The sequence below is a fragment of the Monopterus albus genome, unplaced genomic scaffold (assembly GCF_001952655.1).
Source record: "Monopterus albus unplaced genomic scaffold, M_albus_1.0 scaffold26.1, whole genome shotgun sequence".
NCBI classification, from domain to species: Eukaryota; Metazoa; Chordata; class Actinopteri; order Synbranchiformes; family Synbranchidae; genus Monopterus; species Monopterus albus.
In genome coordinates, this window is record NW_018127906.1 from 2,948,000 (window position 1) to 2,973,960 (window position 25,961).

The 25,961-nt window shown below is 42.1% G+C and overlaps 1 protein-coding gene across 1 annotated transcript; it reads left to right on the forward strand.

Annotated features, from left to right (window-relative positions):
* The first annotated feature begins 751 nt into the window (after window positions 1-751).
* eeig1a (estrogen-induced osteoclastogenesis regulator 1a) lies at window positions 752-25,961 on the forward strand. Its single transcript, XM_020595193.1, has 13 exons — window positions 752-896; window positions 981-1,280; window positions 15,666-15,786; window positions 17,477-17,506; window positions 19,134-19,250; window positions 20,101-20,147; window positions 20,488-20,639; window positions 21,438-21,548; window positions 21,655-21,850; window positions 22,035-22,156; window positions 22,329-22,398; window positions 22,987-25,133; window positions 25,264-25,961. The coding sequence occupies exons 2-12, from the start codon at window positions 1,138-1,140 to the stop codon at window positions 23,030-23,032; spliced, it is 1,155 nt and encodes a 384-aa protein (XP_020450849.1). The 5' UTR covers window positions 752-896; window positions 981-1,137; the 3' UTR covers window positions 23,033-25,133; window positions 25,264-25,961.

A 25,961-nucleotide genomic window follows, 5' to 3' on the forward strand; every position in this document is an offset into this window, starting at 1 on the left:
GTGAAGTTCAATGAATTCCAGCAGCGCCACAGACAGCAGCCACACGGTGGCGCTGTTTCACTGACGCTGCAGCATGACTGGCGGTGAACGGGCTACAAGGAGCTGGTCAAGTTAACAAGAGTGAGGAAGGAAATGATCCGATGTTATGTGATTACAGTAAAGTACATAAACGCAGGCCCTATTACTCAACATAATTTGTAGCTAATTGTTGTAGGCCTACATTTAAATGTTCAATTATGTATACAAATTCGACATTATGGCTATTTCTCTGATAGCTTTGACACCTATGACATACCTCGGTCCACTTCTAGCTAGTGTTGTCTAACTAATGATTTAGTCTATGGTGTGAATTTAGTACCACACTGACAAGGAAAGGCAGCAAATTACTTAGACAGTAGGCCTAATTGCAAATAAAATTAATTCCAGATTTATTCTGGTCAAAATTGTGTAATCTCTTATCAAATTTTCAAATGCTAATATAAAACTATATACATAATTATATTACCTCAGCCAAGGTATTCCTATGATTAGCTATTATGATCAGACAAAAATCAAGTGTGCTGGGGTCTGTACTGTAGTAGGCTAATCAAGATCTTCTGTTAACCAGTTTGATAGACGGCTGGAGCACCCTTAAATTTAAGAGCATTTTAAGTTGTTCTTAATTCTTAACTTAACGAATATGTGAAGTCAGTTTCCCTTGCCGTTCACGTTTAGTTTGAGCTTTTATTATGAAAAGTACGTCCGGAAATCAAATGACGTACTCTCTGCTAGCTTGACGCTGCCTTTCCAAAGTTTCTCTTCTCAGCCCTGAAAGAAAAAGGGAAGACGTCTCTTTCATTTAATGTTGCTGAGCTGCTACTGTCGAAACGCAGAAGACCAGAAATGTCTCCAGGCAGGTATTTTTTTCCTTGAAACCACAAATTTTACAACGTTGTTTATATTTTACACGCTATTAACCGATACAAATGACCTGTTTTCAGATTTCTGTGCTGAATCATCTCTGAAGAAGCAGAGTTCGCTTGACAACACAGACTAAAAACATCAACAGGAGGGACATTTCTTTTAGTTTAGCTAGGTTTAATACAGGTTTTCCATTTTTTGTTAATCGCGTTTTATGCGAGTGAAGACACCAAAGCCATGGCGTTCTTCGTGAAAAAGAAGAAATTCAAGTTTCAGACCCATCTGACCCTGGAGGAGCTGAGCGCCGTGCCGTTCGTCAACGGTGTTTTGTTCTGCAAACTCAGGCTGCTGGATGGAGACTTTGTCGCTACTTCGTCCAGGTATAACTGGTGAAATCACACCACGACATCCTTAAACATCAATACACACATACAAAATTACTTTAAGAGGTATTTTAAAATCTTTGTGTCGTAATTTAATAGACTGTAGACGTGCTTTTCTCTATTAAAGGCACCCCAGAACTTATGAAAGAGCTTTAATTCCATTTATTCGGTTATGTAGTCAGTTAATTCATTTTTTTTACTTAATGGATTTTTTTCAATTCGTCTGTATGACTTTAACAGTTAGTTTGATTGTTAGTGACTTTATAGGATTTCTTGTTTTTTTATGGTTGGCCTGTCTGAAACAGGCTCATTGCTTTGCTGTCGGATCTTTGTAAAATTTACTATACAGGCATAGCTATTTAATTAGGGTTTTAAATCTCTCACTTTTGGGTGGTAACCAACCACAGTTTTACTTATTGATTAATATGTTGGTTAATGAAGGTGTTATTTGTTAATCTGTGATATTTTCAGTGAGCAGTGAAAAACATTATTCACACTCACCAGAGCCCAAGGTTCCTTGATTTGTCTGTAGCTATTTAAGTATAAAACTTATTTCATAACCTGGAATATGTTGATCCATCTCTATCCAAAGCATTTGACTCTGTTGATCATCATATATGACATAGAATATTAGCAAATTCTCCATATGACGTTTTTGCTTGAAAAGGGGCTGAAATGTTGAACCAGTTCTCAGAGTGGTTGCTGATTAATTTTCTAATTTTGACCAACTGAATAATCAATTGATCATTGGAGCTCTAGTCTTAAACTTGTTGGTACTGTGTTGTTTTTGGTGGATGGTTTGGATTAGTTTGGTGCTGTAAAAGTCCAACACAGACTAAAGGCTTTGTGTTGAATGTTTGTAAAATTTTGTATAAAACCTATATTTCACTGGGGCTTTAAAGCTCTTAGTGCTTTGCTGCACTGAAGTGTTCCAGGTTTTCATGTCACCACCTCCGGTTTTTGCAGCTCAGTACCGGCTGATTAACAAAGACTGGTTTTCTCTGAATCACATTTAAAGGCAGGGTGTTGCTATGTTAAGTGGACACTCTGTGTATCAGCACTGACACCTTACTGGACTACCGGGCTAAACACAACAGAACCTCTCAGGCCAGCTCACACTGGTCAAACCATCTTGCATATTAAAACTTTCCTGTATGAAATTTTTACTCAGCTGCTTTTTTCTCTGCTGTTAACTTGTTGTTTCTGGCTGAGTGACACTGGGACGTGGTGAAGATGACTTTGGTCTCTGGACTTCTCATCTCCGTTTTCACATCACATAACTCCAGATCTTTGTCCCTTGATGTCGATAACATCAACAGCTTTCAACTTTCTTTTCCCTGCCTTGTCTTTGATTAGATTATACAGCCTTTAGAGTCGCGTCCGATTTCTGTTCTAATGTTCTCCACTTGTTAAACAAGTGGGCAACAGTGAGAACAGTGAGTGTGTGGAGGCTGTTTGACCTCCGTAATCTCAGTAAGCATGTAAAAAAACCTGCTAGAAGAGGTGCCAGGTCGAAGCATGACTTGAAAACCTGTAGAACAATTATTCCACTGTTACAGTTTATGCTTTTGCATTATGTTTCAGCCTCATTCATTCAGAATGACAACACAGCTTGTCTGTTGTTGTCAGAGCAATCTCTGACAGGTATACAAGAGTCAAAAGAGAGGTTGGATGCTCTCGAGTTCTGAATAAGTGAGCAGAAAACTTACTATCACATTTGGTACATTGTTAATTCTCCTTGTATTTAAACCCACCCCGAAGCACAATGCTGCCCTACTGCTTTCTCCTGTTACTCTCTCTTATTCACTCTGACCTACTAAATGAACCTGTACTTGTAAAGCAGTGTGTGGCATTATGTTGTTCACAAGTTAAGTGTTTTGTTGGCAGAGAATCGCTGCGCTGTGCTTAGCCATTTCTCAGATGAAAGGATGGTCCAAGTCTGGTCTTAAGTAAAGGATGCCACACTTCCAGCTCTTCACTCATCTCAGGGAGCTGATTAAGAGAAAAAAGTCCAGATCAACCCCTGTTTTTCCTAGTATTGGGACTTTTCCTTACCCAGTTTGTACATCATGTTCAAATGTTCCTGTTAAACTTTAGATCCCTGTGCTGACTGATGTGTACGTGGGAGAACGTTTCCTCTGTGACCTCACTATGAGCAGACCATCCTCTGCGTTTTCACGTAGCACCGTCCTCTTCACAGAGTGTGTGGGGGTCTTGGAGAAGGAAAAGTAAACACACTGACAGATTGTGATCAGGTTTCTTGCCAGTGGATGTTTCCATTTTCTTACCTTTCATCAGTGAGGAAGGAGCAGATTGGGAGTGTTTGCCACACAAACACTTCTGGGAGACAGAGATAATGGCTAAGTGTCGATTAGCTAAGCCAGTGGCGAGGAGTTACAATAACAGATGCTCCACAAATGTGTTATTTTTCTCTTTTTTCTTCAAAGTTGTACTATCTGTTTGGCTCTAGTTCGAGTTCAAATGTTTATTTGTGTCATGCACCATACATGCCCAGCCCACATGGTCTTTACCAAACCTTACCTGAAGCATATCATCTTTGTATCAAATAACATGCAAGAAATCCTGTCTTCTGTCATTTGCACTACAGATAACCCCCAGCACATAAAAGGTTCCCTTCCTAAAACACAAGTCAAGTTTATTATCTATCCAAAAAATTCATCCGATTTTTAAGGTATTTTACAGAAAAGCGGTGCTCTGCCAGAAAACAGTGGACTGCTCCCTCCGGGTTAGGAGTGACTGCCCCAGGTGAAGGAGATCAAGTATCTCGGGGTCTTGTTCATGAGTGAGGGTAAAATTGAGCGTGAGATTGACAGGTGGAGAGCGGCAGCATTAGCAGTAATGCAGGTGTTGTACCAGGTCGTTGTGGTGAAGAAGGAGCTGAGCTGAAAGGCAAAGCTCTCACTTTACCGGTCAGTCTACGCTCCAACCATCATCTACAGTCACAAGCTGTGGTAGTGACCGAAATAATAAGGTTGTGAATGCAAGTGGCCGAAATGAGTTTCCTTTGCATGGTGGCTGGACTCAGCCTTACAGATAGGGTGTGGAGTTCGGATTTCTGGAAGGGGCTCGGCTCTCATTTGGCCTGGGAATGACCTGGAATCATGCCAAAGGAGCTGGAACACGTTGCCGGGGAAAGGGACGTCTGTACTACCTTACTGCTGACATTGCGTCCCGATCTTGGATAAGCGGAAGAACATGGATGTACTGCTGACATTGCGTCCCAATCTTGGATAAGCGGAAGAACATGGATGGATGGACTTTATCTTCTGTCTCATAAAAATCACATAGAACACATAGTCTTTTATCTTCCGGTAAACCAGCAAACCAGTCAGTTTATTGTACTTTAATACTGGATCTAATGTGTAATCTGAAAGGTGTTGCTTGTGGTGAAATGAACTGCATGTACTAGAAGTGAGATTAAGTAGTTTTAACTTTAAAATGTATATTGTGTGTTTTTATTTTTTGGAGGTTTTCTTAACTTGATATATTCAGAAACACTTAGTGATTATTGTGAAATATTGTCCTACATTCATTTCTTCTCTGGCGTTAAACTTTCCCAGTTCATGTCATGATACAAAAACATTGCGGTTTTTTGGCTCTGGCCTCTGAGGTCAGGCTCATGATCCAGTGAGGTTATGTTTTTTCTGCCTCCTGAGGATTGCAACCTCATTTAGTCAGAATGAAACTGAGAGTGAGGGAGGGCCCTCACTCTCAGCTGCTGTCCTGTGTTGGGAGGACAGCAGTGTCTGAGGTCTCTGTTCTCTCGCAGGTCATCTCTTCTCTGGAGGTTATATAACAGCTCAGATTGCCTCCCTCCCTCCCATCTCAGTTATCATCTCTGTGCCTGAAAACAAGGCCTTCTCAGAGGAGGAGACGATGGCGCAGGGAGGCCCCCTTCAGCAGCGGACAAACCCGGTCTTTGTATGGATCTTGGCCAGGGCCGCACCTTGTTGTGTGTCAGGAACAGTGGGAGGATTAACAGCGACCTCATCCAGTGGCCCGTGATGCCTTACATAAAAACCCTCCCAGAGTCTCATTTGGCTCCAAGTCTGGCTGATCAGAGAGGATCACGTTGTGAAAGTGACAGTGCAGCTCTCAGACTGATGTGTCAGGCTGAAATCTGTCTGGCCTGTCATATGACAGAGGTTCAGCTGCTGCAGAGAACAGTCTGGAAAACACGTTGGTTTTCCTCATCACTTCTGGTTCATGTCAGGCCACTGAGATTCATCTGAGTGTTTGTGTTCTCCTAGGTCAAGAGCAGAGCAATATCTGTACGATATACTCCTGTGTTGGATTTATTTTAGTTTGAGTCTTAAATGAATTTACACATTGAACTTCATTTAAAAGTTTCTCAGTTGGCAAAAGAGTTGCATCCCCTGCATTAGACATCTCTGTCTCAAGTGCATTACCACTGCCATTGATAGTAGGTATCCACAGCCCCCTGCCTACGAATTAGTACAAGCTCCGGCCCCTTGGGAATCCTATCCCCTGATCTCCCTCACTGAGCCCGGTGAGAGAGAGATTGAAGAGCTCAGTAGCCATCTTACCTTGTGATGGTCACGAGGTTCACCTTACAAAACGCTCTGCCAGAAATGTGAGCCCGTATTTGTTTGACCATCATCAATGTGCTGTTTAGCAGCGGAATGTTACTGGGAGAAAATCTGGATGCTGTCAGATTCGCACAAAATAAGGTTTGAGTGTAAAATGTAGATTTTTTTTTTCAGAATTAAAAAAAAAAGTTAAGAACTGATTAGATTTTAATGATGCAAACTTTACACTGACTGATGTCCCAGCTGACCTTGGTGCTTTGTTGCCTTGGTTGAACTTGTGGTTTTATAGCTTTAATCATATGACATTCAACAGTTTTGTGCATTTATAAATAGTGAAGGGCTGATCCGATGCATCAAAAAGGGCCATAATAACAGCTCTTTAAGCGACTCTTCTTCGAGTTCTCATTGATCTGATACTTGGCAAAAGCAGTAACTAATGTGAAAGATGATGATGATGAAGAAGGTGGTGTCCTCCAGCTTTACTTTACATGTTTTCTTACATTTTTACATCTTTAAAAAAACAAAACATTTTCATAGCCTGACACTAGAGAGAGATAAGAAGCTTAAGTAGAGAGGAGTTGTGACAGACAACAAAGGTTCCCAGCAAGAGCTGCACCAGTTCATGGTATGCATGGTATCCCCTGCATCATTTTTAAGTTTGTTCTTGGACCCTGATGGCTTTTTAAGCCCAGCTGAATACTTTCCCAAATAGATGCACATACCAGTCTGCACATACCACACTGAGGTTAATGTACGCTCACATGTTCCACACATGTGCAGTTGGCCCACTTGTACTGCTGTGCCACTCTTCTGTACCAGAGCCCCATTGTATTGTCAAAGCATCATCCAGTTATAGCTGGAGAACTGGGTTTGAAAGAACAAAGAGTAAATGTCCCATGAGCCTGATCAGATCAGCCCTGGAGTTCAGTGGAAAAACAAGCAGGAAACCGTCGTTGGAACAACCTCTGAAGGTTGTGTCAACCAAATTATTACGTGGTTTTATCAGTACATGTATCTGCAGTGATTTCGTGCTGTGAGAGAAAGTGTCAGTCTTTTCATCTGGTCGGACCTCAAATTTAAGCAAGGGTGGACGTTTGGCAGATAAGAGAGGGGAAGTCCAGTGAGTTTGTGAGGAGAGTGAGAAATCGACTGGGACGAGCAGCTTCTCAACAGCTGTTTCCTGTTTTCATCTCACTTTTCCAGCTGTTGGCGTTTTGGTGGGATATGAAAGGAGGTGGGTGTCTGTATGCATGTGTGGGGTTCAACATAATTCTTCTGGTGTCTAACCAAGTAATCAAAATGAACTTCCTACATCCAGGAGAATCCCTGTAGAATTGATTGTTAGAGCTCTCATAGATTGACCTTTTTATATGTGTGTTTTTATGAAATTCTGATTTGGCACCAAGTCAAGAGAACTCAGTCCTGTGGCTTAATTTAATTGCATTTACAGAGTTCCAGCTGAGATGGCACAGCTCCTGTTGTTTTTCTCCTCAGTCATCACATGTGTGGAGTTTAGTGCTGAAAACAAGAAAATGGATAAATCCCAGTTCCCTTAAAAGATGTCTTTTGCTCCTCGACCCTCGCTCTGCCATCTTGAAGGATGTTCCAGAGTTCTGACCTCTGCTCTGAGGAGTGAGGATACCCTAGCCCATCCTTTGCAGAAGTCTTTTGTGGACTGACACGCCCCTTTATCAGTTGGTGATTGGACGCCTCAGGTGAAGGTTGGGGGAAAGGATGTCTCATGCCACGTCTCTAAAACGTGATTGTTTGTTTGATTGTTCTCACACTTTTTTTCTTGCATCTTACATGGGTGGGACTAATGGATTTCTGAGTACTCGGCTGGAACATCCCCTGAAGTCGGATTGATGACTCAGAGTCGGAAGAGCCTCCCAAATCCTGCTTTCAAAATCCAATGGGAGGAAAAGACTCAAGTGAGAGAAACGTGGACACAGTTGCATGGGAATCGACTCTGTGGGCTCTAGAAAACCATGATGGAGATTTTGTCATGATTTTTTTATATTTATGGACTGAACCATTTATTGATTAATTGAAAATGACTGATCATTAACTTCTGTTGCTTCTGCGCTCGAGACATTTGGGACCAGTGAGGTGCTGTACCACACATATAGTGTTGCAGTTAATGAACTGTCTACTTGTGTATATTTGATCTGTTTTAAATCTTTCCTCTGCCATACACCGGGGCATTGATTCCATGTGGCACACTAGCTACCCATGGTTGTTTAAAGGTTGTTAGCCAGAGTGAGGATCAGCCCCGTGACTCTTTACGTACAGGACCATCCTGTCTGAATCCTTGTCCCTCCTGCTGCCTACTGACGTCGCCATCCCCTCTGCAGGATCTGTTTGCTTCCTCAGTGCTCTGTGGTCGGGCTGTTTATCTGAACTCTTGATACGACCTGACCTGGGCTGGCCGCTGTTTGTGTTTCTGCTGCGGCCGGAGCCTCCAGGAGCCTCGCAGCCAGGATGGGAGATAAGGATCCCATACTGCTGTGCTGCTGACATGATGAGTCATCACATACTGGGGTCTTGTGGGGGGCAACTCGGATCAGGGACATGATGTTTATACATCAGTCTTTTAAGCTGAATTTTAGGGAGCAGCCACAGTTTTTGTCTACTTCAGTCCAAATGGTACCGGGAAAGTTTTCTTTGTAGTTGCATTTGCTGTGGCTTCATTTAGGCTCAGTCTTCCCACATAACAAGCCAGAGAAGACTTTTAAACGGAAGTGATATGGATGCAGAAACAGCTCCATTGCTAGACTGAGTTTTAATAACTTGTTGTGTTGCCAGTTTGCTGATTTCTGGCAGCAGGGAGAAGATCAAAACAAACCTGATCCCAGTTCATGTAACCTTTGCTCTCCATTATAGACTTACTTTTTAATTATGTAAGGTTTTCCAAGCAGTAGAGCAGCTGCTTAGTAGATGTAAGTACGAGTCTGCTTGCACACTTCAGTCCTCAAAAGCCACCTCATACAGAATGAAAAATATTTAACCTGGATGAAGGCATTGATCAAAAATGAAACTAATAAACACTCGAAACCTGTACAAGGCAGAGTTCATGTGAACTTCATTTTCCTTTTCTTGTGTATGTTTCCATTTAGGTTTTAACCAGAAAAGCCATACTGAAGTCAGTACTTTTCAGGAATGTTTTGGCCAAGATAGGCTGCAATGACAAACAGTTAAGATGTGAAACAAACACAGAGTACAGTATCACCCAGTCATAGTCACACAAAATGTGATGAGGTCATTAATAAAATTGACGGGGGAAAAAATCTAAATGCAAAGAGATAATAAATCCTCTTCCTCGGCTCCCCAGCTCTCATTTGCTTTCCTACCAATTCTTAAGCTTTCCTGGGTCTTTTACATTCACAAAAAAATTTAGCTCCATCCTTTGTTGGTGTAATCATTCTTTGACTCTTGGCCTCTTTACGGTAATTTGCTCTAGTTTTGCTTTCGCTGAATGTCAGTAAATGGATTACGTTACTCTCTAAGGAGAGCAGATAGTTGGCCTGTCTGCAGGCTTTGACTTTCCTCTGTCCTGCTATGATCTACGCCTTTTGTTTGCGGTTCACCGAGACACAGACCGGTGTCTCTGCTGAGATTGTGATGTTGCCATTGTAGAAATCCCACCTTTTCCTTAGCTGCTACTCCTCCATCTTCAGGACGTGGTAAACATCAGGTTTTATTTTCAGCTGTCAGAAATGATGCTTGGTCAAGTGGCTGTTTAAAATGCACTCATTTGGTTCGACTATACAACATGATGAAAGGATTTCCCGCATGACAAATGTATGTGGGAGGACGCACAATGACCGCCTTTGTTTTTGTTTTACTTTGGAGGCATTATGGCGTCGGTCTTCAGTCAGCTTATTATGTGAGCGCTCTTCAGCTGGAGTGAGAGCAGCTGTGGTGTCTGTCTACTGTCACTGTGGCCTGGTTTTACTGGGAGACTGCTGCTGGGCTGCATTCATAGGCCACTGCTCAAATGCTGCTCAGGTCTAGTCAAGTGTCTTTGTGAAGCCTTTACACAGCGTTAAGTGTCCGAGAGGACAGAAACATCCGAATATTTCAAACTAGAAATAAATTGGAGAGCACATATGTTTACCAAGATTACTGCACAACAGTAGGCAGTAGTGGAAGAAGTGCACAGATATTTTTTATTAAGTACAAATAGTAACACCACAGTGTAGAATTGACTATGTTAAAAGTGAGAGTACTGGCATGCATTAAAGGTACAAAAGCACTGGCATCAAAATATACTAGAAGTACCAAAACAAAGGTATAGTTCAGAATAAAGATAATAGAATAATGCTAGTAAAGGTGGGGTTAAGTTTAACTACTTTATTTACTGCTGGGTAGGTCAGTGTGTACATTTTAATTTATTTGTTTGATTATATTTTGTATTAATGATCAATAAACATGCAGAGTCACTTGTAAATGTGCTGTAGCTTCAAATAAATGTGGAGTAAAATTTTTGCTTCTGAAAGTGAAGTAGAAATATAAAGAAGCATAAAATGGAATTATAGGTAACAGAAATTGTATTAAAGTACAGTACTTTCAACCACTGGCAGTAGGAAACACACACCACAAAGTCTTATTGATGAATGATTGGTAGTGATTAGTCGACAGATAGAAAATGCATCTGCTGCTATTAAGCAAATTTCTCTCTTTTAAATCACTGAATATATTTTGGGTTTTGACCTATCGGTTGGGGGAAAAAGAAGCCATTTCAAGGCATCACTTTTGGGAACTTGTGAGCAGTATTTCTTCACTATTCTTTCACATTTTATGCATCAGATGATTAACTGAGGACATAACTAACAAGATAATTTAAACTGAAAGACATTGTTAGTTGATTTTCTAAACTAAAATGACAAATTTGGCCTGATAAAGGTCTAAGGATCAAAACGTTGCTAATAGCACAAGCACAAGTGAGCAACTGTGTGCAGGGTTCTTTGATTACTTTGAGTAATTTAAATAAGAGATTTAAATGTTTTTAATCTTCATGTAGATGCAGAAATGCACATAGAAAATACCAAAAACTATATACAGTTAATAAATTACTTAAAGTCTTCAAGCTGCATCAAAAATGAATCACTTTAATAATTTACACATGGCTCACACCAGTTATTATAGTGATCTGTTTGGGTTTTATAATCAATCTGTCATTTGCTCTCTATTTTCTTGTTTATTTATGTATTTTATTGATCCATCACTTCGCTAATCGAAGTCAGCATCTTCAGTTTCTAGTTTTGTTTGACCAACAGTCTAAAACCCAATGATATTCAGTCACTCATCGATGTATGACAAGACTACTATTACCGCTTCGTGGTTCTGTGCCTCCGCCAACCAGTTGCATTCACAGGAATGGAACAAGCTTGAGGTCACGGACCTTGACCTTTGACCACCAAATCGAATCCGTTCACTCTTGAGTGGACACTTGTGCCAAAGTTGAAGAATCGAACAGACAAACCAAAAACAATGTTTCCTGCAGCGGCTGTTGCCAACGCAGAGACATAAAAACTGAAAACAACATACAACATCAATCGACTACCAAAATAGTTGCTGATTATCTTCCTATTGATCGACTAATAGTTTAATCAGCTGGTTGTTTCAGCCCTACATTGTGTAGTGGATGTACTCACGGTTGCCTTGAGCTGCTGAATTGGCCGTGTTTTGAGAAATGCTAAGTTACTTCACTACAGTGTAAACAGTTGCCTCACATGTTAAGTATGTGGCCTCTGCTCTACTTTTTCTTTAAGGTCAATGCTGTGTTTCACACATGGCTTTTCTGTTGTTGTTGGGTCTAACCTGACAAATTTGGGTTTCAGGACTCATGCAGACGTTGCATGCAGGCTTCATACCTCAGATGTGGTGAAGCATTCAGTATTTGTCTGGTTCAGATCAGAGGTGGAACAGTGTTGTGACAGTGATAGCTGTTTTTGTTGCCGAACGTTTGAGATCTGAGGCAGAATCAGAGTCAAGATGATCAGCTGTGAACTGAGCCGGAGAGCACTCAGACTCCTCCTGCACAAAAAGTTAAACATTGTGAGAATGAAAAGCTTGAACAGAAGAGGTACAGAGGTTTCAGGTGAGATTAAAAACAAATGGTCGAGGTCTTATAAAAACGTCTGAGGCTGGGGTGAGCGTCTCCTCCTCCTCCTCTGAGCTGCTGGCAGAGCATCAGTGGATTTGAGGAGTGTGAGGTTTCCATGGAGTCTGAACAAAACCATCTGTATTGAGGAATGTGGTTTGGAAACACTCCCGTTACACACTGGACGACCAATAGCGTGGGGGTCCCGATAAGAGCTGAGAGTGTGCGCCTTTGTGTTTGGGCTCGTCTGAGAGCCTCACTTGTTTCAGGGATAGAAACATTAACCCAGTAGATATTTTCACATTTTTCATGTCTTTAAAGCTGTCGTTTAGGACTAGGACTCTGGTTTAGGGATAAAAAATGATGTGTGGTTTTTGTTTTTGGTGTTTTTACTCCTGTTGTTGTGAATCCTCAGTGCTTTACTTGTACAGGCCACAGTTACTGGTTAAGCAAGCCCTGACCTTTAAGTTATTTCCTTTGGATGGATTAGCGTTACATGGGAATGCAATACGTATAAATGTACTCAATAAATATTTATTGTCAAGTAAAAATCACAAACTTCTTGTGAAAAAGATTAAACATAGTTGGAGGAAGAGAAAAAAAGCAAGGAAATAGGATGGTAGGAATCACAGCATATTATGGAGAGATGGTGAATAAGACGATGGGGGAGGGGAGTGTGAGGAGCATCTGCTGCTAGTTTAAACTACTGAGTGTGTGTGTGTGTTGTTATTGTACGTGTCATTTGCACCTTCTGTTACACAATAGCCCAGAACTTTCCTCCTGTGAACTGAGTGAAATAAAATAAGTGACTGAAGTTAAACAGACTGAAGTAAAAATCCTAGAAGTCTGGTTTAAAGACGTGTCATGAGTTCCACCTTCTTTAACGTGAGGAGCTGATGCTTTTCTTTGTCAGACATGAGAATCAGCTGTGGATCTGCTGGTTGGACACAACAAGACGTGGAGACACCGGCTCTGGAGAGTCACAGTGGGACTTTTTCCCCAGTGTCTGACATTCTGTGAATAAAACGATCAATCAGATCATCAGGACCTCGATAAGATGAACCCCTTCTGACCCTCTGTGTTGCCTCGCCATCAACCTCGAGGCTGGATTTGCCCACGTCTTCCTTAGTCACCAAGTGGAAGCTCCGATCTGTACATTTTGTTCTCTCATCTGCTCCTGGGATGGGAAAGCAGCTTCCCTTCCTTCCTGATTTGCTGGTGATGATGCCTGAAAGGATGTCGTGATGTTTGGTCAGACTCTGTTCACTCCTGGTTATCGTCCTCCTTGCACGTCTTCAAAGTCCATTTGAAAAAACAAATTGACAGTGTCACATAATTTGGCTCATTACAACCTTCTCTATATATGTTTTAACCTTCTAATCACTTTTTATTTGCTTTTTGTTTGTTTCAATGCTGCTGTTTTGTTTTTCTAATTATGTTGATATATTTTCTTATTTAAGATTTTTATAGTATGCATTTGATATTTTCTTCTAATGGTCCACCCATCAGATTTTATATATGACTGAATAATTATGTGAGTTTGATTTTGGGGGTTTGTGAATTGATAAGAGTTTGGACTTGCACTGCTTTATATAAATACAAAGGTTGTAAAATGATCAACATACATTTGTGGACTGGTTGAAAGGTCTCTGTGTTAAGCAGCCAGGATGCTGCAAAGCTGTACTTGTACTTGATGTTCCAACGTAGCAACAAAAGAAACAGCTCATCAGTTCTCCTTCGCTCAGACCTCTCGCCTTCGATTTGAAATCCAGTCACACCCCACCATGAGCGCCGTGTCTGTGATTTATATGTGGTGGAGTTAAGGAGGCGTCGTGCAGTTTGTGACTCCGAAAACATTTGGTCGCTCAGCTGCTCTGATTCCCCTCAGTGTGTTGTTGGACAGAATCCAGGGAAAGTTTCCCAAATGAGCCGTTTGCCATTTAGGATGAGAAAAGTTCTTTTGCTTTGACTGGTGATTGGCAGAACATCTACGAGGTGATGGGGCTCTCTAACTGGATGGTATTTAACTGTGACAAGATGCTTGTTGTTGACTGAACAGTGTAGACAGTGAAGACAAACCTGCATGTACAGAAAGGGTTACGTAGTCATGTTGTTTATTGAATTATGTGAATTTGGGTTTCTGGACATCTCCCTCAGGATCAATAAAGTATCTATCTGTTTATCTGTTTTAGCACCAGAGACATTGATAATTGGCTCCAAATAACACGGTATGATTCAGCCCCACTAGAGTGGCTCTGGGAACGGCAGCATCCTCCACTTTGGTCCCGACAGAAACATCTCAACAACTACTGTATCAGTTGCCATGAAATTTAGTATAAATATTAAGGCTATAGCTGACAGTTACTATGCTATTCATCAAGATTTATGCAGTTTAGGCCTAATAGGAAATGTGCTGTTTACTATATTCTGCCATTAATTACCATAGATAGTGTTGTGTAGTATATTGAGTATGGTTTACGTCAATGGCTAGTTCTGATTGTGATTGAAAATGCACTTGTGTTATTTATCTGCAGAAGGTTGCTCTCACCGACTGCCGACTGCCATGCTAGCCGTTGGCACCTGCTCTAGGGAGTCTTGCACGGAGTTCATGTGCAGTCAAATATAACTCCTAGTTAAATCACCTTTAAGGATTGTAGACGTTATTCAGAACAAGTGCAGCACTGTAATGAGTATTAGCTAACTTCATAATGAAATTGTTGATTTTGAATTTGTGAGATGAAATTGCTGTTAAATGGAGCGTTATTGTTGTTAATTTTACAGATATGTTCAGCCACAAAATTCTGCAGGACAGTGCATGTCACAAGTGCTATACTAAACAAATTAGGATGTCTGCCTTCTTCCTGCTCTTTCATACTGCAGTGTTTCTATGGCAGTTCTTTTGGAATTTGTTGCCCTGCCAGTCACGCCATCTTTTGTTTCCAGGAACAAACACATCAGTGATCCGGTCTGTTTTTACACCTACTGCTGTGTTCCCACCCGTTAACCAGGATGTATGGATACTTAAAGGTTTTACACCGGTGTTTTCAGAGAAGCCTGAAGCCCATTGTCCACCGTTTTCATGTGAGGTTCGCTAGTCAGTGAAGCATGAGGAAAACTCCTGAGACAATCCAGTTCACATGTTGGCAGTGTCCCATCGAGGTCACTGTCTTGTTGACAAAACGTCTCTGGTTCACTACTTACAACATACTGTATCTGTGTACTGTTAGTGTTAGCACGGATTCTGGGATTCTGTGGGAATCAGCTCTGTAGTCCAGTAAGTTTTGGAAAATCTTACTCATGTTTTTTTTTAGTATTGCTCTGATAAATTCGATCCTCAGTGGACGCACCACTCATGAGGCTGTGAGACAGGGATGAGATAACTGGAAGAATGTGTTGTTCTGAAGTCGGAGAGTTTAACGAAAAGCTGCCAAGTTTTGACAGTGTTTGACAGGAGTATTAGGAAAAATCTTTTTGTTTAGTCCTGGTCAATGTATAAATACATATTTCAGATCGTGGCCTTTATACATATGTTTCAGTGACATTGTCAGTAAATTGCAAAAGATTATTATCATTAACCAAAGTATGCAACTCAAGAAGTGAAGCAGAAGCAGAAAGGCATTTCAAAATAATACGAGGATGCAGAATACCAAACTGTTGATCACACAGATTTATGTGTTCCTGCTGTTTTTTTTTTTCTCTTTCCAGAGAGGAGGTTCAAGAGAACTGTGTTCGCTGGAGGAAGAGGTTTACTTTTGTGACCAAAATGAGTGCCAACCCCCACACCGGAGTGCTGGATCCTTCTGTGTGCAGGGTGTCAGTCAGGAAGGTACGACTCCCCAAGTACTCTGGAGATAAATTAGATCAGTACAGTGTGTTTAAAAAGTTTGGGATTTGAAGTGAAGGAATAGAAAACCACACTCCTGTTGAGTCAGAGCCTTCAGGTATCTGGTTGTAGACTCGCATGCTCTCATTATATGCTGTTATGAAATCTGAAATATTGTTTAGAGCTGCATTTAAAGGAATAGTTGCCGATCCTTTTTTGTTTTCTCAGTTGTCGCCGTCGTTGAAAAGCCACACCGATGTTAATTCTGGTTTTACTTCTTGCAGCATCCCACTTCTTTTTAGTTGTAACTTTCTCAAATCTGTCCTCCGTTTGTGACTGAAAGTTGCCTTGGGTGCCTTCTCTGCCATAGCTTGCCAGCTTTAGCAATCAAAACAGAGCGGTAACACGTCTCTACCTGCAACGCCTTGTGGGAGACTCTTGGCTTGTGCAATGTGTGCGACTGGCAGGTAGGCCGTCCGATGGTTTTGCTCAGACTGAGTAAAATTATTGGTCAGGTGTTTTTCAGCCCCGGCACAGATGACTGGTCTTTCTCTTTGTGTTGTCGGTGCATTAAATATATTCATTGCCATCGGGATGAGCAGAGAAATTCAAGAAACCTAACAAAATGCTTCTGAAATGAGTCGGCAACACTACTACGTTAATGACGATTTTCATCATTGATTAATTTGTTGATCAATCATTTGGTGTATAAAGTGACAGCTGTGAAATATGTCAGATCAACAGCCCAAAATATTCAGTGTACTATTGTGTAAGACCAAGAAAACAGCAGATTCATTCTTACATTGAGAATCTGGAACAAATATTTGGCTCGAACATGGTGATACAGTATTTGCAATGACTGCATGTACCCACTGAATGACTGTATCTACCCATGTAGCCAGGACCTGCTTCACTTCCTTAAATTACAGTAATTTTAATGATGTTTAAACCATATGTGCATGTGTCCTGGACACCTGAAACACTCCCATGTGTAGTCAGGTTTAAACTGAGATGTGTGTGTGTGTGTGTGTGTGTGTGTGTGTGTGTGTGTGTGTGTGTGTGTGTGTGTGTCTCTGGATGTGCAAAGGAACAAATCAGGGTTTTGTAGAAAGACTATTCTGTACCTTACTTGGAATATAAACATCAGCATCATTTTGGTACTTAAACAATACCCAGCCTTGTGGTGCGACTGTGGTTCAGGGGGTAGACCGGCCATCTCCCAGCTGGAGGGTTGGAGGTTCGAGTCACAGTGCCGGCAGTTCACGTGTCAAAGTGTCTTTGGGCAAGACACTGAACCCCCAAGTTGCCCCGATGGTTAGAGCCATTGGTGTTGTCGCCGCAGATGGCTCCCTCGGTTCTGTACGGTTGTGTGTGCAACATACTTGGCCAAATAAAGGTGATTATCCTTATCCTTACAGAAGCTCATCCATTAACAAAATTACTTAACCAAAAAAAAAATGTTCAGGATGCGTCCAGAGATTTCTCAGGATAAGTCAGTGCAGACTTGATGCTAACTCTCCCATGTGAATGCCACCTCAGTGCCGTGCTCTGCTGCTCATTGGACTCCACAGGAACCACCTCAGCCTGTAATTTAAACCTTCTCTTTGGTGCCCTGTAATCTCAGCTCTCTGTAATATGAATTTGGATAAGTTGAATCAATGGGTTCATTACTGTCTTCCTGTTTTCCCTGCAGGAACTCAAAGGAGGAAAAACATATACGAAGGTAAGAGCCTGTGCCGCCCTCCCAGTTGCCTCATCTCTCACATCCATAAATACATAGAAAGAGTTACAGTGTCAGTGTCTGTAAACCTTAATGTCATGTCCCGTAAATATTAGCATTTCTCCCAGCACTTTGACGAGCTTTCCCACAGCTGGACGCAAACATGAATCACAGACTTGTCCACCTTGCGTTCACATTTGCCCAGAATCTGCACAACATCCTGCCAACACCTCACTAACCATAACATCTCCTGACAGATGAGTCATGTCTTGTGAGTGAAGCTACAAGGTCGAACCCCTCATGAAGATAAAATGTGTTGCTGTGTGGATGTCGTTGCCCAACAGGAACTGTTTCCTCTGTTTTCTCCCATTCTCCATTTAGGTTTCCTTCAGCTAAATATACCTCACTTCCTTCTTTAAAAGATGCTTCCTTATATACACACCTATGAAAACAGAAGCTCCTTAAAGATGGGGAAACCTGGAGAATGAAGAATAGGAGGTTTTCTCTTGAGAGAGCAGCTGCCTTCATTTATAATAACATCACAAACACAGATCAGACAAAGGCGGTTTCCACATGCTGAGAATTGGCAAGGTTTGTTTCAGAGAGAAGCCGTGTCGACCGCGTACTCATCAGTGCTGACTGGGGCTGTGAGGAACTCTGACCTACCAAGGTGTAGTTCAGGAATTTCTAAATGTATGAGACCATTATAAGTTTTATAGGCACCAAGAATAATGGTGCATTTACATTCGACTCATAAGGTCATATTTTAGATAAGGAAAGTTGAGTATTGTTGGCCAACTGTTTCAAATTGGGATGCACAATACAGAAATTGTAGAAATGTGACTTCTTCACGCACCTGGTGCCAGTTCACCCACTAAACCCACACGATGCTCGTGAACTGCTGTGAACAAGAAGAAAACTGATTTCACAGTTCTAGTGAGCTGTGTGTGTAGACGTGAGGTGGATTTTCATGGTTTCTATAGCAGTGTGTTACTAGCGGAGAGGAGAAGATGAGTCACCAGTTTAACCTAAGAGCTGAAGTTCAACATTTAATTTGCCAACTGTGATATTACACGCTCCAAAGCTTTGGCATTGGGGAAGAGAGAGGGTCACACTTCAAAAACAGTGAAGAGCCACTGCTCTGCAGTATGTTTCATTCAGTCTGCTACATGTTGTGTTTAATTACAGTAGCTCTGTTTGTTCAACGTTAACTTGTGGAGCCTCCTGTTTCACGGTGTATTTTATTTCATTATTCACCAAAAAGTGAATCTCATGGGAATAAAAGCTGCCAGTAAAGTCACTGACCTTTCATGGTAACTGTAACGTTTGTAGTAGAAATTAGTTCAAATCTACCTGCAAAAGCTTTTCGTCTTCGTTATCCTCACTGTAAAAGTACAGGTTTCACTCTGTGTCTGGTTTGATGTCTGCTAAGATTGACGTGTGGTCTTTGCACCCTGTGATACAGTAAAACTTCAAAAGCTGGTGACGTTAACAGTGTAAATGTGCTCGGTGTGCTAAGTGCTGGGTGTCACATAAACCTTTCTAAACGTGCCAGAAATAAAGGCCAGTGAACCCCTCCATCTGGGAGTCTAGAGTTAACTGTTGAACATCGTCTCCTCTTCACCCTCAGCTGGGCTTCACAGACCTCAACATGGCGGAGTTTGCGGGTTCTGGCTCCACTGTGCGCTGCTGTCTGCTGGAGGGATACGACACCAAGAATACACGGCAGGACAACTCCATACTGAAGGCAAGGAGATGGGCGTCAGGGAAAATATGAAAACTGAACTAAGAAACAAGAGAGAAAGCAGAACTGGATGTTACTGTATGATGTTAGCGCGATAAGGGAAATGTTTCTAGTATAAACCAGTATTTTAATGTGCCATAATCTTTACAGCTTCCAATGCCCGAGGCCTGATCATTAACCCTGATACTTCCATCTTTGACACTTGATCTTTTCATTGATTCCATAAATGTAATCAGAAGCAGCCAGAGTAGTTGAAGAGTAGTTGTCCAGGGAGAAGTTGGGGAGCTCTGCAGCGCCACCCAGAGGCCATCAACACAAATTGTGCTTTGGCTTAACGTGCCAAGGCGGCCATGAGAGATTTGCCATCTCACTCCTCTGGAGGACTTCATGTTAAGTTGTGCGCAGCTCATACGTCAATGAGCTCCAGCTGTCTCCAGTTAGTTCTGTTATTGCTTAATCAGCCGACAGATGAAACAGCTTCATCGTTTCTACTCACAAATATAGGTCAGTAAGTGTTTTGTTTGGAGCTGATGTTTTGGATTTGCTGTAACATTTTGTGCCTCACTTTTTTTGGAGGCTCTTCTGGTCAGTTTGTCTTAATGTTGCATCAGGTTCTGAGTTGGCTCACGGTTGTGTGGGAGTACAGAGAGGAAAGGGAAAGAACTCGGTGCACGTTTTGTTGAGAGAGAACTTTGATAAATGGACAAGAATTAACCACAAATATTTTTGTCACTTTCACCGTCTTAGCTGTTGCTTCTACAAGATATGTCTTCCAAATGAAAAAGAGAAAAAATGTTAAAATGTCTGTGAGACTGTGGTAAAATGAAATTATTAAATTGTTTTTCCTTTCTAGGTGATCATCGGGATGACCCTCCTGTCTGGAGATCCGTGTTTTAAAACGTGAGTAGAATGCAATCAAATGCCTTTATTGTGATTACATGTAACAGATGATGGATGTTTTTCTTTATGTTTCCAGCGCATTTAATGTTTTCATTGTCATTGGGATGAAAAGAAAAATTTAAGAAATGTATCAAAAAAGTGCTTGTGGAAGGAATTGCCAGCCCTACCTTTAAACACTTACATTCTTTGTGTTTCTCTGTGCTTTGTTGCAGTAATGACCCAGTTTCCCCTTGGTCAATAAAAAGAATCTTATCTGAGCCTGCCAAACTAAGCAGAACTGCAGCTCTGTGCTCATTTGATCTGTTCCCGACTGATACACTGGGTAATTTTCTCCCCGCAGGCCTCCCAGCACAGCAAAGTCCATCTCCATCTCGGGCCGAGAACACACCCTGCAGCTGGACTGTAAGGGGGAGGGGACAGCTGAGCCCAGGCCACCTGTGGGGGTTTCTGTGGGGCGAGCCGCCAAGCCCCGCCCCTCCATCGTCAACTCAGGTACAAGTCATGTCTGAGCAGAAAGATTGGCACTCTTTTAGTCAGGTCTATATTCTGAAGAGCTGGTTACGCTGGAGGTGTACTGGACCAGGGGCAAATGGGAGGGTGTGCAGTGTTCATACAGGGAACAATAACCAGGCAAGTGATTTTAATGCTTTGAAGACTTACTTAGAACAAGGTGTAGATGTTAGACAGGTGTTGGACAGCGAGGAGAAGAGAAACGGGGGATGGTTTATCCAGAGATAAAGGCCTCAGTGCCCTGTCACTGGAATGAGAGAGATCTGTGTCTTGTGTGTTTGCAAACTGGCAGTTTTTACTTTTTTTGTTCAGATCTTCGCCCAACCTGCCTCGACTCCCTCTCCATTCTCAGCCAGATCTGTTTTATAATCTGAGTCAAATCTTTATGGGCGAAGTTCTGAAACCTTTTCCTTAGATGGTATGCTGGCTGACGATGCATTCGTTTTAAAGGTTCACAGCACTGGCGCCAAACCCCGTTTTCCATCCAGGGAGGATGTGCAGATACTCAGCCAGGAACCATGAACGTCCAACAGCCTTCAGGCTTTCATTATAAACCAAGGGTTGTTTACGAAAGCAGTTACTTGGATTGACTGGCTGGCTGCCAGCTCTGTGACTTCACAGGCTTTTACAGCACATGCTTGTAAATCACAGGTCTTGTGAATCAGAGGTGGCTTTCATCACTGAGCTCTGCCTCTCTGCTGTGACAGTAACCAAAGACTGCCTGCTGATACATGCATATAAGGCCGTAACAGTGGTGTTTTCTTGTCTTGTTGCCTTCAGGTCTCCTAGAAGAATCAGAGGTGAACCAGATCCAGTCCGGTCCTGCAGAAGCCTTCCAGTCTGGGCACTCGCGTAACTCCAGCTACGCCAGCCAGCACAGCAAAATCTCTGGTACATTATTCTGTTTTACTGACTTGTTGTTGCCTGTAGCCAACACCGCACTGTAACCATTCTCCTCTCTCCTCTGGTGCCTTCTCATGTCCCTGCCCTCCTGCAGGCTACAGTACTGAGCACTCCTGCTCCTCCAGCCTGTCAGACCTCACACATTGCAGGAACACCTCGACAGGAAGCAGCACCTCTGGGGGTTTGGGCCTCACCGCTGACACGCCTACAGAGGGCGACAAGGACTCTGGACGTCCGGAAAGACCCCCTCGACCTCCGCGGCCAGTCTTACCCCCTAACAGACCCCCCAGGTACAGATGCACAGTATAGTGCTTCACCAGTGCTCTGATCAGAGGATCACCAGGATTTGCACTCATCTTGCTTTAGATTTACATGAAAACACAAGGTGGAACAAGAGATACTATATCCAACATTGTAGCTCAGTCGTATTGTAGTGACATTTCTGCTTTTCTTCTTCTGTTCATTGTACTTCAGGAGGAAGCAAGACTCAGTGGAGAGTCACCCCTCCTGGGTGAACGACACTCGCATGGATGCTGATGACATTGTGGAGAAAATTGTCCAAAGCCAAAACTTTGCCGATATCAACAACACTGAAGGTACAGTGATGGTGTAGACTGCTGCAGGATAATGGCTGGTAGCCCCATGTGAACCTCTTATTATGTTATTGAACAGTGGTGCAAGTACTGCACCATCTCTGGACTGAGCTCTGTGTTTTGTCATCTGTTGCTGTCTGAGCCCTCCTGCTAACTCTGTGTTTCTGGCTTTCAGACAGTAACCTGCGTCTGTTCATCAGCAGAGATGGAACCACTGCACTCAGTGGCGTCAGGCTCGGAAACAGGTTGGTTCCCTGTCCCTTTTCTTTCTGTCGCTTCCTCCTCTCCTGGTTTCTCTACTGATTATCAAGCAGTAACGTGAGTGTGTGAGTGATGATACACAGGTTTATAGTAGGGATTTAGAAATTGAGGAAGATAATTTAGCACAAATGAATCTCATTATGAGCAGCTTTCTGATGAAATTCAGCCTGTTACAGAAAGAGAACTGGTATAAAGAACAAGTGTTTAGCTCCCATGTTACCTTCTGTTAGCAGCTTTTTGCCTTTGCACATAAAGCCTTCAGTTGAAATGGTTCATTTATTTTCCATCGTCTAAAACTGCAAACCTCAGCTGTCAGAACGACCACAACACGTCCCTATAATGTTGACTTTGTGGCTCCCGCTTCCTAAGTCCTGTTCTGAGGTAAGAGTGTTTTTAGCCCTAAGGATTCCTAGGAGTGATTCTGAGATGCTTGATACAGAATACAGGCCCTGGACCATCCGTTACAGGACTCCTGGTTCCCCTTGTCCCTGAAGATGTCTGGCTGGATGTTTGGCCTCGCTGTCATGCTGCACAGTGACTGACTCCTGTCCCCTGTCTTTGGGTCCTTGCAGGGTTCCTGCAGGCGGGTACGAGCCTGTGGTGATAGAGAGCCATTAAACCGATCGTCTGGAGAGGCGGCGTGTTGACCTGTGGATCGACTTACTGGATGTCCTGCAGCTTCAGCCGGTCTGATGCCGTGACAGGAAAACTTAATGAGTTTGCACTTTATATGAAATGTGTGACAGTACTTATATGTACCCTGTTCAGCTGGGTGTGGGCGAGTCAGAGTGAAAGCACAGTGCATACAGTCTTTCTAGGAGACCACCTTGTGCTGTGTTTCCCTAACAACATTTGGATTTAGATCTGCAGAAGTCCAGAGACTTCAGGAGACCAGACTATTTTGTCTTTTCACCTGTTGAGTCATAAAGATTCAGACTTCAGAATCATCCAGTTTAACCCCAGTGTGTTGCAGTAACTGATGCTAACACATGCTAACACTGTACTGGTGGTATTTGATTAGCTTTGTCCAAACTAAAAGGCAGGAAGCAGACTGACTTGGTGTTGAGCCTTAGAGCTGCATCAGGTTTTTGAGTAGTGGAAGACTTTTACCCACATGGACTAAACACATTTTAGATACATGTTTCGAACAGTTTCGTTTTTTCTCAGGCACTCTCACCACTCTACCGTCTGTATTGTATTTTTCAACATTGAAACCTGAAACTGGCACATGAATCACTGCTCCACCAATGAATAAGAGAAAGTGCCTGAGAAAGAACTCTGCCGACACAGAGGCTGGTGTTGGTACAGTTTGGAGTCAAATGATTTTTTTTCAACTAACTCTGTGACCATCAGTGACAGACCAACTGTCATGTGTGTGAATATTAAAACTCTATTAAAGCTAGTTAGAGCCGACATTAATCAGTCAGCGACAGGAAGTTGGTGAGGCCCAGCTGCTCTGCAGGCTGGAGCACACTTCACAATGTACTGAGGATGTTTGGGTGATAATGGTTCTCATGTTTATGCTCACAAACAGGCCAAGGTGCTTGATTTGTTCCTCTTACACTATAAAGCATTTTCCGTCCTGCAGTATCTGCTCATCACAGCGATTCTTTTTACTGTTTTCTTTAAGCTCCTGTTTAGCCGACAGGTTACAGCAACTATGATTTGGCTGCACAGATATTTAGCAGCAGCTTCACTGTGGATTCAGTGGATTATTTTCTTGATGTATGCTGCACGTTTTCACCACTTGATCAACATGAATCTGACTCGGTTTTGTTGTTGTAAGTGGACTGACATGGAAAGCAGTTAGGCTTGGAGGTTAGTCCTGGATCTGAACCTTCCACTGAAAGCAGCGCATCCAACACTGAATGTGATCAAAGGTTTAGCGGCCGGGAAGATGCAGAAACTCTTTGTTTACCTTTTCGTTTGAAGCTGTTCCCTGTTGATCGGAGAGAAGCAGTGGAACCATTTTGTGCCTGTCATGTACCTCTTAAATGATCCAGAAGCACCATGAAAACTGTGATAACAGTGTGCTAATGATGGTGAGGAGAGAAATACTGTTTCCCCTTTTTGTAAGATACAGATGTAACCATTTTGGAAATCCCACTGTTGCTCTGGTTCCACGAAGTGAGTCCTCCTCTCTCAGCCAGCTGGAAACACTGGCTGTGTGTTGCAAACTGTTCTGGTTCTCCTCTGTCCAGCTGTAGAAAGAGTTAAACTCCAGGAGGGGGGATTTCTGCAGTGGCTATGACTGTGAACGTCTTTGCTGCCCCCTGGTGGCGCAGCGGCCTGCTGTCAGGTTCTTGTTTGACTCCAAACCCTCTGGTGAGACAGGCTGGTTTGTCTGCTGATGAACAAACACCAGAGACAGGAAAGGGACAGTTCCTGTAGTTCTGACGGTTCCAAACACAGAAGAAGAACCGTAATATTAGAGACCAGCTGGCTGGTTGATGCTCTTGTTTTGTTGTTATAAAAGCAGATTTTCTGTTTTGAAGGTTGAACTCTACAAACATGTTCACCTCAAGACAGAAGAAGGAAGATTTTATTTTTCACAGAGTCTTAAAATCTTCTCTTTGTAAAAAAAGGTGAAAAAACATGTCAATTTGAGGAATATTAGTCTTTTCTCACATGCAGGTCATTTTAATTTTACAACTCTCTTCAATTAAGTTAAATTACTTGGATTGAGCAGGTAAAATTAAATCTAGGGCTGCAAGTAAAGGTAATTCTCCTCATCTGAGGAATATTTGTCTTTTCTCACATGCAGGTCATTTTAATTTTACAACTCTCTTCAATTAAGTTAAATTACTTGGATTGAGCAGGTAAAATTAAATCTAGGGCTGCAAGTAAAGGTAATTCTCCTCATCGATTTGTCGATCATTGGTCTGAGCAACTTAACCGATTCACTGTCTTCACTATAAAATGTCAGAAAATGGTAAAAACACCATTGAACAACAAGAAAATACTGCTGATCACTTTAGTCCTAGTTTATTAGCGTCAGAAACAAACTAATCCTTCTGGCAGAATATTGTCCCTTGTTTCCGAATCTGCCTATAACATTCTGTTCTTTCTCACTAAACTCATTAGAATGGACTTTTTTTTTTTATTCACTTGTCATTTCACATTTTCATCACACTACGCTGGTTGAATCCGGCTCATTATAGGAGTGGAATCACTTGTCTTTACACTACACTGTTTGTTAATGAATCACACAGTTTGTTATTCTCACATTTGGGGATGAACCACTGATCAGTCTGGATTAGGATTTACGCCACCGCAGCCTTTAGGTCTTTTAAAGCATTTATTTATATATTTTTGTTCCTGATTCTTTTGAAATTTTTTGTCTGGGGGTTGGTTATAAGCTATGCACACCACTCACCTCCCTGAGCTGTTTTTTCTTTTTGTAATTCTAACAAATTATTCTATTGTAACAAAGCTAGTCTGACCTAAATTTATTAGAGTGAAGAGTTGGAACTGCTCTTCTGACCTTCGTGTAGTTGCTGCCTTCTTTTTTCTGCAGAGATAACTTCTAAATAAAAAGTTAATCGAC